Genomic DNA, 14683 nt, shown 5'->3' on the forward strand with positions numbered 1-14683 from the left:
GGGACTGCTTTATTTTTCCATGTCATTTTTAAATGTACAGGAGGAGCAAGTGTGGCAGGTTTGAGAAAATTAAACAAGGTTGCCCCCTTCTACCAATGGGACTATTCCCCCCCCTCCAGACTCCTTACATGCTGCAAGTTATATAACGGGTCCTAGGAGTTGAAATAGAACTCAGTTTTGTCTTTTTTGAAGAAAAGCCTTGTTGGTGGTGGCTCACCACATTGCTCTCTGTACTCCAGAGAGCTGCGCATGGTCAGCCAGATGGCGGAAGACAATTCGGCTTAACCTCCATCGCCACACTACAGCTCGTGCACGGGATGTCAGAACACATCGATTACGGATCCTCGCTGGGCAGGTGTCCCGGGGAAGGGCAGCAATCTCTTTTTCAGCTACTTCCTGGAACAAATAAAAAACAGCGGTAATACCCATCGGTAGTCCTGGAGCTACTACAGGCAGCACCCCATTTACACACCATCTATTGGCATTCAATCTGCTGAAACCTGGAAATGGGGAGCACCATAGAGAGTCCTAGTGACTTGCGAGGAGACCCTTTGCAGAGCCTGAAGAGGACATCCTCTTTGGGCTGTGGGGAGGGTCTCCTTGCAAGCCACTAGGATTTTCTAAGGTGCTTCCCATTTATGCACATTTCACTGACTCATACAGAGGTCCAGAATGTAACCCCTGTGTAAATTGGGAGACACATGTAGTATATATCATTCACAAGGACACTGTCTCTTAAAAGTTTAGTAACACAGGAAGGAAATGTGACAGCAACAGCAGTTTTACAACCACTATGGTTGTGACAAATCAAAGCTTTAATTCCCCCAGGTAGTAATCTGCAAACTCACAGGCAAAAATAACATGTGTCTCGAATCTGTTCCACTACTGAACTCCTCTTACTGTCAGAAAGTTTTTCCAAATGTTTAGTCTGAATCTCCTTTCTTGTAACTTGAAGCCATTGCCTCGAGTTCTACCCTCCAGAGCAGGAGAAAATAAGCTAGCTCCAACTTCCATGTGACAGCCCTTAAGAAAATGGCTACCTCAGTCTCTTCTTTTCCAGGCTAAACATAACCAATTCCTTCAAGCGATCCTCATATTTTCTTAATTTTTTTGCAAGGGAAAGTTGAGAAAAATGAGGAAATATGGAGGGGGAAAAGGGAGTGAAGATAAAATTGGGGGTGCAAGGGGGTTTGTGAAAAAAGAGGGAGTAGGAGGCGTGGGAATAGGGTGGAAGATGAAAGGGATGGTGGCTTCATACCTGGGCAGAAGATGAAAAGGGTGCATAGTTGCAATGTGTAGGTGGAGGTAGATTCAGGATGTTACTGTGTGGGAAGTTTGTGGGCAAGGTTGCTTGCACAAAAGGAGAGGGAAGAAGCATGGACATGAAACGAGAGAAAACAGGGTTGCAAAACTGAAGTGAAGCCACTTCAGAAATGGGAAAGTGAAAAGCAATCTTAGCAGTTGCCTGGTGTGGGAAGGGGAAGGTCTAGGAAGTTAATGGGTGAGGAATGGCGGAGGGCAGGTCAGCCCTAGTGTTGTAATAAATTGGTTAAGGCTTTAAATTACTATAACACAAGTGTTGTTTTCTTTAACAATTAGCAGTTTGTTCCTGGAGCATTCAAATGTCACATGTACACAGGTACTCAACAAAAACACCACCTACAATAATACATTTAGAAAAAGAAAAAGGAATTTTGTAAAAGGACTGAATCACTATGGAGAACAACCAATTCTACAAGCGTATAGAAAACAAAAGAGCTTTCATTATGCCTTTTAAATTTAAGAAAGAGTACAGTCTGGAACAGAATAACCAGTAAAAAACTGCCTGGAATTTTTAATTGAAGGACACAATGAGAAAGGTTTTAAATGCATAATAGATGCCACTTCAGGGAACCCACCACAATAAAGACACAATAACTTAAAACAAAATTACAGGATTCCCAAGCAGTAGGTTACATTCCAAACTGATCTTCAGTGTAGTACTGTAACTGCACACAACTGGCTACCTTCTTCCATACTATTATTTGCTTAGTGGACTCTTAGCTTCTGGAAAGAATAGAAATTGGATAAACCAATGACTAAAAAAGTATGTAAAAGCAATGGATTTACTGTGGGAAATGAATCGGGAGATGATTCTATTCATAACCTGTTCATAACCTACAATGGTTATATCATACTGAAATAAAATATATTTCTGAATCTGTGATGTAGATGGGGAGGGGATGCCTGGTTCATTGCTACAATCAAGAATATCTTAAAACAGTATTTTCATCTTACCTGGAGTTCTTTGGGCAAAATTTTGTTTTTCCTAAGGGAATTCAGCCGCAGCCTCTGATCTGCATATTCAAAAGCCATCTTCCTTCTCTTAACATCACGTACCATCCTCCAGTCAACATAATAACCCCTTACTTGTCCAACACATGGTATGCGGAAGATCTATTATTATAACAAAAATAAATCGGGGTCAAAGTGTGGTACATTTTGTGCAAGTAATCAGATGCAAGCGTCCAGATATTCATCAGTGCATCTGTTCTTTTAAAAAATCTAATTATACTTTTACCTGATTTGCTGACAAACGTTTTTCCAGATTTAGTCTTGGGAGGGAAAGACCACAAAAGTGTGAGCCCACAAATAATTTGCTAGCCTACCCACCTGGAGACACAATTGTTTGTAATTTGTAGCACCCTGATGGGGTGACTCACGGGGAATGCATGCCTGGCTAGCAGAAGGCGCTACAGTACAATATTTCCTACAGGCAACCAAGCGAAAGACTATTTACATTCCTGAGTTTATTCTGGGAGGGGGGGAGAGACAGACTTTAGTGTGGGCTTCTGTTTGGGGCCCAATAACCCACGGGACGAAATCCCGGCTTTCTGTCCCCCAAGCCCAACCTCCACCAACCTGAAACACAAGCAGCTGACACCTACCCAAGCGAAATGAGACGCTCGTGTCCTTTACTCCCCCCCCGCCCAGCACAGGCCTGGAAAGGACGGGACTCATGGCGCCAAACTGTGTTTTTTTTCCTAATTGTCGCCTTTTCTACGTTCCCAATCTGTCAGCCGCCTCGAGCCCCTCTCGGGAGAAAGGCGGCGCACAAAACAACCCGCCAGGCGCGGCTCCGTCTCTGAGGGGCTGAAACTTGACAACCCGCAGCCAAGGCCACCCCGGCGCGGGGGAAAGGGCGGCCCCCCAGGAGGAAACACGCGCCACCGCGACCCTCACCTGACGAGACGCCGCCTGCAGCACCGCCGCCGCCGCCATCTTGCGCCCCACAATGCTGCTCGCCAACGGCGGCGCGGAGGAAAGCTGCGCATGCGCTGCCAGCAGTTAGGCGGAGCTACTCAAGTATAAGGCTCGGCGGTGGGGCTGAGAAGCGCGCGGCCCCGCCCCCTTTGCCCCGCCATACTAGCCTCCAACGGCGTCGCGGCAGACTGCGCATGCGTCGCCAGTAGTTGGGCGGAGCTAACTGCGCCTAGTGGAACATAGAGATACTGCGGGAGATGTGCGCTCGCAGTTGAAGGAGAGAATGCGGGAAGTTGAGCTAAATTGGAGAAGGGAAGCCTGTTTGGGGGCGGGGAGGGAAAAAGCAAAATGAGAATGATAGAAATTAATAGGTGAAATATGTGATATAATAGAGGAACCTGTATTAGGTGAAATAGGTGATATCATGCAGTATGTAAAAGGGATGAGTACAAAAACAGCGTGGAAGGAAAGCGGGGAGCCAAATCCCAAAGAGAAATGGATAACAAATTTGAAATTAGTGAAAGTTATGAAATATACTTTAAAAATTAATATTGAGAATAATAGAATTCAAGGGAACCCCAGGGGTCGCCTAGTCCAATGCTGGAATCTCAACACACAGCTCCCCATCCAGTTTGAAGCAATACCAGACCCTGCTTAGCTTTGCAAAGGTGCTTGCAGCTTATCACATTTTGGAACTATTATCTTGCAAAGTCAGCCAAACAAGAACACTTAAAAAAACCTCCCAGAATAGAAAACAGAAGACAGCAAGTGAATAATAAAAGGAAATGTGCCTTTTGTAGTGCACAAAAGCTTAATAATACACGTTTGTCAGCTGCACACTACAAGACTATTGTTTATGTTGCAGCAACAGGCTAGCAGGGCTACCTGTGGTGTGTGAAACCATTCCTGCCTGGGGCGCAATATTGCCCGCACTGATGGGCAGCAGCTGTCCGGGGCTTCAGGCAGGAAACATCTGCAGAGACAGCGGATATTCAAGCAGAGACCTTCTTCTGCACAGAAAGCAGATGCTCTACCAGTGAGCCATGAGCCTCATGACTGCCCAACCCCTTTATTTACGGGATCTTTGAACTTCACGAAATGATTTTTTTGTAGGGAGAAGGCAGGTTGGAAATGAATTCAAATAATTTTAGCACAATACTGAGCCAAAAAGGGACCCTGGAGCAGCTAGCAGGTGTGCACAAATAAGACAGCAGCTGTGTACACACCATATGTTTAAAGAACATTTCTCTCTGCCCCTACCCAAAATCCTGGGAACTGTAGTTTGTTATGGGTGATAGGAATTGTAGCTCTGTGAGGGGTAAACTACAGTTTCCAGGATTATTTGGGGGAAGTCATGTGCTTGGAAAATGTGTATGCAGACAGTCTCTGCCCTCAGGCTTAGTCTAAAAAGGCAAAATACAAAAGGAATACAGTCCTGAATGGCTTGGGTTCTACATCATATCATGATCATTTTCTCTTCGTGTCATAGGCTTGCAATATTCTGCTTGTTCTGATGCTCAGATGTGAGCCCATTTTCACAAAGCTGTTCGACCAGCGTAGTATTGCTTGTGCTCAAGATTGTATTCAGGACATTCCCATGACTCAGCCTCTGGATGTGAATATTTCTGTTTACCCTCTCTTGTGTTCTCAAGTTATTATCTTTCATTTGTATTCAGATACACCTATCCAATTACTAAAACCACGCAAGCAGAATATTAAATGCAAAGGGCACCCAAATGTAGAAATGGCTACAACATTTACAACATATGTAGGAAAAGACCACAAGAACTTACTCTGCAAATTATTCTAAAACTTCACCCTGCAGTAAAAATTAATGTAAACTCTCCCCCCAATAAACCTTTCATCGCCTGTTGCAAAGATCCACCTTGACAGTGCTTCGACCTCAGTTTGACTGCTAACTGTGCCAAAACGTGGGGGTTATGCATGATATCAGAATGTTGTGTGAGTGTTCAGTCTAGGTCACCCAGTTGCTGCCCCCTTCAGGTAAGTTGCATAAATGCCAGTGTCTTGTAAGCTGTTGCACAGGTATCTGACCCCCTGCCTCTGGCTGTGGTGGGCAGGGGGGAAAGAAAGGGCACATCCAGAATGGCTCTCATGGTCAGAACATTCCCCCAAAAGATGCTCCCATGGACACACATTGTTCGGTTATTAATAAGTCCATAGTGCTGGCCATGCCTCAGGCAACCGACACTGACAGTCCTACTCACAGATATCTGATGGAGAAACCTGTAGCACCAATTTGTGGCCACTCATTGGCTATGTCTCCATGACCTCTTTGCAGCCTCACCAAGTCTAGTGGCCACCAGCCACACCTGGAAATTTGGTAATGACCGATGCAAAGAGAACAGGCAGACAAGCAACTTTCCAAAATGTGTAGTGCTTTTGGAGTTCTCACACAGCAATCCCACTTCCCTTCAAAATCATATTTTTGCAATAAGGAAAGTGATGGGAAAATACATTGGGAAAATGCAGTTTTTGAGAAATTTAAAAAGGGGTTCCTAGACTGGAGGTATCCCTTCCAGAAACCCAAAGCAATAGGATGCAGCTCCAAGGAAAAGAAAGGCCTTGATTGAAATACAAAAGTGCATAGGGATAGCCTCAAAAATAAGACACAGAAAGGGCTGAACTACTCAATGCCTTCTTTGCCTCAGTCTTCTCCGATAAAGAAAACAATGCCCGACCTGAAGAATTTGGAGCAAATGATTCAGCAAAGGAAACACAGCCCAGAATAACTAAGGAGATAGTACAAGAATATTTGGCTAGTTTAGATGTATTCAAGTCTCCAGGGCCAGATGAACTGCATCCAAGAGTATTAAAAGAACTGGCAGATGTGATCTCAGAACCACTGGCAGTCATCTTTGAGAATTCCTGGAGAACAGGCGAAGTCCCGGCAGACTGGAGGAGGGCAAATGTTGTCCCTATTTTCAAAAAGGGGAAAAGAGAGGACCCAAATAATTACCGCCCAGTCAGTCTGACATCAATAGCAGGGAAGATTCTGGAGCAGATCATTAAGCAAACAGTCTGTGAGCACCTAGAAAGGAATGCTGTGATCACCAATAGTCAGCATGGATTTCTGAAAAATAAGTCATGTCAGACTAACCTGATCTCGTTTTTTGACAGAATTACAAGCCTGGTAGATGAAGGGAACGCAGTGGATGTAGCCTACCTTGATTTCAGCAAGGCATTTGACAAGGTGCCCCATGATATTCTTGTAAAGAAGCTGGTAAAATGCGGTCTTGACTATGCTACCACTCAGTGGATTTGTAACTGGCTGACTGACCGAACCCAAAGGGTGCTCATCAATGGTTCCTCTTCATCCTGGAGAAGAGTGACTAGTGGGGTGCCACAGGGTTCTGTCTTGGGCCCGGTCTTATTCAACATCTTTATCAACGACTTGGATGATGGACTCAAGGGCATCCTGATCAAATTTGCAGATGACACCAAACTGGGAGGGGTGGCTAACACCCCAGAGGACAGGATCACACTTCAAAACGACCTTGACAGATTAGAGAACTGGGCAAAAATAAACAAGATGAATTTTAACAGGGAGAAATGTAAAGTATTGCACTTGGGCAAAAAAAATGAGAGGCACAAATACAAGATGGGTGACACCTGGCTTGAGAGCAGTACATGTGAAAAGGATCTAGGAGTCTTGGTTGACCACAAACTTGACATGAGCCAACAGTGTGACGCGGCAGCTAAAAAAGCCAATGCAATTCTGGGCTGCATCAATAGGAGTATAGCATCTAGATCAAGGGAAGTAATAGTGCCACTGTATTCTGCTCTGGTCAGACCACACCTGGAGTACTGTGTCCAGTTCTGGGCACCACAATTCAAGAAGGACACTGACAAACTGGAACGTGTCCAGAGGAGGGCAACCAAAATGGTCAAAGGCCTGGAAACGATGCCTTATGAGGAACGGCTAAGGGAGCTGGGCATGTTTAGCCTGGAGAAGAGGAGGTTAAGGGGTGATATGATAGCCATGTTCAAATATATAAAAGGATGTCACATAGAGGAGGGAGAAAGGTTGTTTTCTGCTGCTCCGGAGAAGCGGACACGGAGCAATGGATCCAAACTACAAGAAAGAAGATTCCACCTAAACATTAGGAAGAACTTCCTGACAGTAAGAGCTGTTCGACAGTGGAATTTGCTGCCAAGGAGTGTGGTGGAGTCTCCTACTTTGGAGGTCTTTAAGCAGAGGCTTGACAACCATATGTCAGGAGTGCTCTGATGGTGTTTCCTGCTTGGCAGGGGGTTGGACTCGATGGCCCTTGTGGTCTCTTCCAACTCTATGATTCTATGATTCTATGATTCTATGATTCTAAGGAGGCTGTAAAGAACCACATTCAAAACAATGTTGTTTATACATGCATCACTTCTATTTACTAATCAAAGGATCACAGCAATCTTAATAGTTGCAACCCAACCCTGAACCAATCATTCGATTCTTCAGATCAGCCCCTATCCATAATATCATGTGATTACATATAACAATTTTCCAGCGTCTTTATTTAGTAAGACTTTAACTAATTTTCCTATTCATTAAATGTCTTACAATATCCTCTTTCAGCTGTCTACAAAACAATTCAAGATTAATCACAACTGCCATGCATACAATAGGGTTTGAAAAGTAAAAATCCGGACACAAAAGTTGTTCCCGGACATTTCAGCGATTTCCACCCAGACACTGTTTCCAACAGCCAAATCCTGGATATATCACAACCCTGACATACAATGGCCACCCCAGATTCTAACAGCTTATTCTTTTCAATGTTCTGGAAAGGACCTTATGTACAGTACCTAAAAGCAGCTAGTTTTGTTACTGTAAAAGCTAGACAGGCACAGGACATTGCAGTTTAGCTAGGCCATAAAATAAAGAAAGTGTAATAATCAAAATGATAGTCTTATGAAATTATTATTTTCTCCAACAGTGGGATGAAAATTGCTTAACATGGTGTCATCTAAAAACTCCCTGCAAACAGATCAGAATGAAGGCTCATTAAATGGCGGGTGTCACCTAACCTCCATGCAGACTTTGTGCAAATGCTACAGGCTGAATACTCTGAATACTCAATGAACAGGTGATCTGGGAGCAACCCTTGGTTGCTAGTGGAAAAGTTCCATACTAAGCTTCCATACTAGCTTCCATACAAGGGCAGCACTTTGCTCCATCTTCACGATGCTTCTTTACCTGCTCCTTTTTGCATTCATTATGATCTTTCACATGATGGAAAAGCCATTTCTGAAAATCTAGTGGAATCTGGTTTCTGTGTTGTTTCCATAAAAAAATCATATTGCATTCCCATTGGCTCAGATATTGTGGGAGTTTTGCACTGATGAAATTAGGGATAGTATACTGGCACAAGGAGAAGGGGACGACAGAGGACGAGATGGTTGGACAGTGTTCTCGAAGCTACAAACATGAGTCTGACCAAACTGCGGGAGGCAGTGGAGAACAGAGGTGCCTGGCGTGCTCTGGCCCATGGGGTCACGAAGAGCCGGACATGACTAAAGGGCTAAACAACAACAACATACTGGCATACAATTCTGGTAAGGTCAAGGGACCCCTGACCGGTAGGTCCAGTCACGGACGACTCTGGGGTTGTGGCCCTTATCTCACTTTACTGGCTGAGGGAGCCAGCATACAGCTTCCGGGTCATGTGGCCAGCATGACTAAGCCGCTTCTGGGGAACCAGAGCCGCGCACAGAAACATATATTGGTCAAAAAGCCACAGTTCCATAACGCAACAAGATACTAGAGTGTAAAAAGAGCATGAGAAATTGGTGCAGAAGCACTAGCTTTATAAACCGCAGGTCTGAATGCAGCCTCAGTTTCCCCTGATAAATGTTTTCTATGTACAGAATTCACATCTGTCGATATATTTTGTCTGTAGCAGCACTCAACCTCGGGAATCCCACCTACAATCTAAAGTGAAGCAGCCCAGAAACATGTTTGCCTCCTCGTCTGCTGTTTGTGAGAACTTGGCCTGGGCTGCTAATAAATTGAGCTCCCCTTTGCCAATGCATATCTGAAGGCAGTATCCAAAACAGCAAACTTACTTACCCACCCTCAGAGAAGTGTGGGGAGGTTGGAAGATTTTGCAAGCAGTTCTGATTTTGCAGTAGATCTTCCCTTTTTCTGCTGTACCACAAATGGACTGAATTTGTGTATGGGTTTGGCAGAGATGGTGCACAAATGTACACCAGGGGATGCTAGTGCCTTAAAGGAGAGCTCTGGCACAGTTCCATCATTACTGACAGTGATGATCTCAAGTCTCTGAGCCCCAGGCCTTAGGTAGTCAAAAAGTAGCCCAACAAGAACTAAGCTGGGCATGGAGTGTTGTGGAGGGGGGTGGTGAGAAAACTGAGGTATGTGTATGTATGAAATTGAGGGCTTATCCACACTTGCCTTTTGCCCCACACTTTCCAGGCAGAGTCCATGCTTAAAAGCATTGATGGAGCATTGTTGTTGCTGGTTTTTGCCCTAGAGCTTTCTTCACAAAAATCCACTCTTTAAAGCTCAATCGGAGCAAACGGCAGATTGAAGGGTAAGCATGGACTGTGCCTGGAAAAGGCGGAGGATTTGTTTTTTTTTAAATGATATTTATTAATATTTCACAAACAATAAAACAAATTCCAACAAATTCCAGCATTCAAACTACAAAAGCTAAACAAATAAAAGATACACAGTAGAAAAACAGTTGATAGAAGAAAGAAGAAAGAAGAAAGAATAAGAACAAAGAGAAAAGCCAAAAATCAAAACTGAAAAATAGATTAATATTTTCAAATCTTATATTTTCTTCACTAGTTTCTTGACCTCCTCACACCTCCCATTTTGTATTCCAGTTCAAATATTAAATTCAGCAAATCCTTACCCTCTAACATTCATCCTTACTCCATATGTTAACCTATTATTATAAATATCCATTTCCAATTATCAATCCCTATTTACATTTTCTTAAGCATCTCTTTACCAGTACCACTTATTTTCACTCAAACGTCATTTCAACATTCCTTAATTTTACAGTGCTTCTGCAAGTAATCTTTAAACTTCTTGGAAAAGGCGGAGGATTTGAACTGTCGCTATAACCACTGGTGCTGTAGTACAGTATATTTTAAAGGGCAGAATCTCATCATGACAGCTGTCATACAGCCATTCCAACTAGGAGAGTCCAATAATCTGGGTAGCTGTGCTGATCCAATACTGCAATTATATTATAATACCAGGGCTTACGCCCCTGCTTGCTTCACTCACTAACAGTGGCGGAGTGGGCTTCTTGTTCCAGTCTGTGGCAATGGCAGCATCTCACCCATTCGCAGGAGACTCTGGAAGAGGGGAGGGGGGTAGCCTGAGGCTGAATTGCCTTCCATACCTTGTTGAGGGGTATCGATTAGAAAGGAGCCCCGCAATCATCTCCTGAGGCCATTCCTGCCTCCATGGAAGCGGTGTGTGTGTGTGTGTGTGTGTGTGTGTGGCGCTGGGTGTTTAGCCCTCCATCACTGAGGCAGTCTCTGAGTCTGCCATGTTAAGCAGCCAAGCACCTCTACAATGCGTGTGTGTAGAAACAGAACATACAAGCATGCATTATATTCAGGGAAAGTTGCTTGCATAAATGCGAACATTATGAAAATTGCATGCAGCATTGGATTTGCATGAGGACTCCTCTTTAAAAATGCAAAGTACTGCAGAAATGTGGAGGATCAAATCTAAGACTGGGAAAATGAGAAATGGATGGAAACTGAAATGGACCAGTTTGTCAGTTGCTGCTAGCTGCAGCTAGAATCCCTACGCAGAACTACAATCCACACCTCTGGGTCCCAGTGAAACTTGTAGAAGCACCCCCTTCCCTTGCCCTTTCCCTGAAATAGGCAGCCCTTAGTATTTCACTTCTTCCTTTCATCTCTACCTGCGGCTAGATGAAGACCTTTAGAGGCCCTAAAGCAGTCAAAATATGAGGTTGCCTCCCGCTAAGCAATTCAAAATAAATAGGAAAAAAGAAGAAGAGAAAAATGGGGGAAGAATGTGCAGTGGGGTGTGAGGGAGCCTAGTGAAGTTCTGTCCCCCCCCCATGTATATGTTGTTGTTGTTGTTTAGTCGTTTAGTCGTGTCCGACTCTTCGTGACCCCATGGACCAGAGCACGCCAGGCACTTCTGTCCTCCACTGCCTCCCGCAGTTTGATCAAACTCATGCTAGTAGCTTCAAGAACACCATCCAACCATCTCATTCTCTGTCGTCCCCTTCTCCTTGTGCCCTCCATCTTTCCCAACATCAGGGTCTTTTCCAGGGAGTCCTCTCTTCTCATGAGGTGGCCAAAGTATTGGAGCCTCAGCTTCACGATCTGTCCTTCCAGTGAGCACTCAGGGCTGATTTCCTTCAGAATGGAGAGGTTTGATCTTCTTGCAGTCCATGGGACTCTCAAGAGTCTCCTCCAGCACCATAATTCAAAAGCATCAATTCTTCGGCGATCAGCCTTCTTTATGGTCCAGCTCTCACTTCCATACATCACTACTGGGAAAACCATGGCTTTTACTATACGGACCTTTGTTGGCAAGGTGATGTCTCTGCTTTTTAAGATGTTGTCTAGGTTTGCCATCGCCTTTCTCCCAAGGAGCAGGCGTCTTTTAATTTCGTGACTGCTGTCACCATCTGCACTGATCATGGAGCCCAAGAAAGTAAAATCTCTCACTGCCTCCATTTCTTCCCCATCTATTTGCCAGGAGGTGATGGGCCCAGTGGCCATGATCTTCGTTTTTTTGATGTTGAGCTTCAGACCATATTTTGCGCTCTCCTCTTTCACCCTCATTAAAAGGTTCTTTAATTCCTCTTCACTTTCTGCCATCAAGGTTGTGTCATCTGCATATCTGAGGTTGTTGATATTTCTTCCGGCAATCTTAATTCCGGCTTGGGATTCATCCAGCCCAGCCTTTCGCATGATGAATTCTGCATATAAGTAAGCAGGGAGACAATATACAGCCTTGCCGTACTCCTTTCCCAATTTGGAACCAATCAGTTGTTCCATATCCAGTTCTAACTGTAGCTTCTTGTCCCACATAGAGATTTCGCAGGAGACAGATGAGGTGATCAGGCACTCCCATTTCTTTAAGAACTTGCCATAGTTTGCTGTGGTCAACACAGTCAAAGGCTTTTGCATAGTCAATGAAGCAGAAGTAGATGTCTTTCTGGAACTCTCTAGCTTTCTCCATAATCCAGCGCATGTTTGCAATTTGGTCTCTGGTTCCTCTGCCTCTTCTAAATCCAGCTTGCACTTCTGGGAGTTCTCGGTCCACATACTGCTTGAGCCTTCCTTGTAGAATTTTAAGCATAACCTTGCTAGCATGTGAAATGAGTGAAATTGTGCGGTAGTTGGAGCATTCTTTGGCACTGCCTTTCTTTGGGATTGGGATGTAGACTGATCTTCTCCAATCCTCTGGCCACTGCTGAGTTTTCCAAACTTGCTGGCATATTGAGTGTAGCACCTTAACAGCATCATCTTTTAAAATTTTAAACAGTTCAGCTGGAATACCATCACTTCCACTGGCCTTGTTATTTGCAGTGCTTTCTAAGGCCCATTTGACTTCACTCTCCAGGATGTCTGGCTCAAGGTCAGCAACCACACTACCTGGGGTGTACGAGACATCCATATCTTTCTGGTATAATTCCTCTGTGTATTCTTGCCACCTCTTTTTGATGTCTTCTGCTTCAGTTAGATCTTTACCACTTTTGTCCTTTATTATGGTAATCTTTGTACGAAATGTTCCTTTCATATTTCCGATTTTCTTGAACAGATCTCTGGTTCTTCCCGTTCTGTTGCTTTCCTCTATTTCTTTGCATTGCTCGTTTTAGAAGGCCTTCTTGTCTCTCCTTGCTGTTCTTTGGAAATCTGCATTCAATTTCCTGTATCTTTCACTATCTCCCTCGCATTTTGCTTGCCTTCTCTCCCCCGCTATTTGTAAGGCCTCGTTGGACAGCCACTTTGCTTTCTTGCATTTCTTTTTCATTGGGATGGTTTTAGTTGCTGCCTCCTGTATAATGTTGCGAGCCTCCATCCATAGTTCTTCAGGCACTCTGTCCAGCAAATCTAAATCCTTAAACCTGTTCCTCACTTCCACTGTGTATTCATAAGGGATTTGGTTTAAATTGTATCTTACCTGTCCAGTGGTTTTTCCTACTTTCTTCAGTTTAAGCTTGAATTTTGCTATAAGGAGCTGATGATCTGAGCCACAGTCAGCTCCAGGTCTTGTTTTTGCTGACTGTATAGAGCTTCTCCATCTTTGGCTGCAGAGAATATAATCAATCTGATTTCGATGTTGCCCATCTGGGGATGTCCATGTGTAGAGTCGTCTCTTGTGTTGTTGGAAAAGCGTGTTTGTGATGACCAGCTTGTTCTCTTGACAGAACTCTATTAGCCTTTGCCCTGCTTCGTTTTGATCTCCAAGGCCAAACTTGCCAGTTGTTCCTTTTATCTCTTGATTCCCTACTTTAGCATTCCAATCCCCTATAATGAGCAGAACATCCTTCTTTGGTGTCACTTCGATAAGGTTTTGTAAGTCTTCATAGAACTGGTCAATTTCAGTTTCTTCAGCACCAGTAGTTGGTGCATAAACTTGGATTACTGTGATGTTAAAAGGTCTGCCTTGGATTCGTATCGAGATCATTCTATCATTTTTGAGACTGCATCCCAGTACAGCTTTCGCCACTCTTTTGTTGACTATGAGGGCCACTCCATTTCTCTTACGGGTTTCTTGCCCACAGTAGTAGATATGGTAGTCATCCGAACTGAATTCGCCCATTCCCGTCCATTTTAGCTCACTGATGCCCAGGATGTCAATATTTATTCTTGCCATCTCATTTTTGACCACATCCAACTTACCCAGGTTCATGGTTCTTACATTCCAGGTTCCTATGCAATATTTTTCTTTACAGCATTGGACTTTCCTTTCGCTTCCATGCATATCCACAACTGAGCGTCCTTTCGGCTTTGGCCCAGCCGCTTCATCAGCTCTGGATCTACTTGTACTTGTCCTCCGCTCTTCCCCAGTAGCATGTTGGACACCTTCCGACCTGAGGGGCTCATCTTCCAGTGTCATAACTTTTATATGCCTGTTGTCTTTGTCCATGGAGTTTTCTTGGCAGGGATACTGGAGTTGCTTGCCGATTCCTACTCCAGGTGGATCACGTTTGGTCAAAACTCTCCACTATGACCTGTTCATCTTGGGTGCCCTGCTCGGCGTAGTTCATAGCTTCTCTGAGTTCTTCAAGCCCCTTCGCCACGGCAAGGCAGTGATCCATGAAGGGGCATGTATATGTACCAGTGAGTAATCCAGGGGTGTCTCTGCCTTTCTGCATTGGGAGTGAGGCTCACGGGACTCAGCAAGCAGGCGTAGGATTGTGCTGTGAAGGCCTAGAGACCAGGGGGT

The 14683-nt window shown here is 44.3% G+C and overlaps 1 protein-coding gene across 1 annotated transcript; it reads right to left on the reverse strand.

Moving 5' to 3' along the window:
• Positions 1-211: 211 nt before the first annotated feature.
• MRPS14 (mitochondrial ribosomal protein S14) lies at positions 212-3377 on the reverse strand. The gene is made up of 3 exons (XM_082229131.1): positions 3223-3377; positions 2278-2436; positions 212-396 (listed from the first exon to the last, which is right to left on the reverse strand). The coding sequence occupies exons 1-3, from the start codon at positions 3259-3261 to the stop codon at positions 214-216; spliced, it is 381 nt and encodes a 126-aa protein (XP_082085257.1). The 5' UTR covers positions 3262-3377; the 3' UTR covers positions 212-213.
• Between the last annotated feature and the right edge of the window lie 11306 nt (positions 3378-14683).

The sequence above is a fragment of the Podarcis vaucheri genome (assembly GCF_965113315.1).
Source record: "Podarcis vaucheri genome assembly, chromosome: 6".
In the NCBI taxonomy this organism is placed as follows: domain Eukaryota; kingdom Metazoa; phylum Chordata; class Lepidosauria; order Squamata; family Lacertidae; genus Podarcis; species Podarcis vaucheri.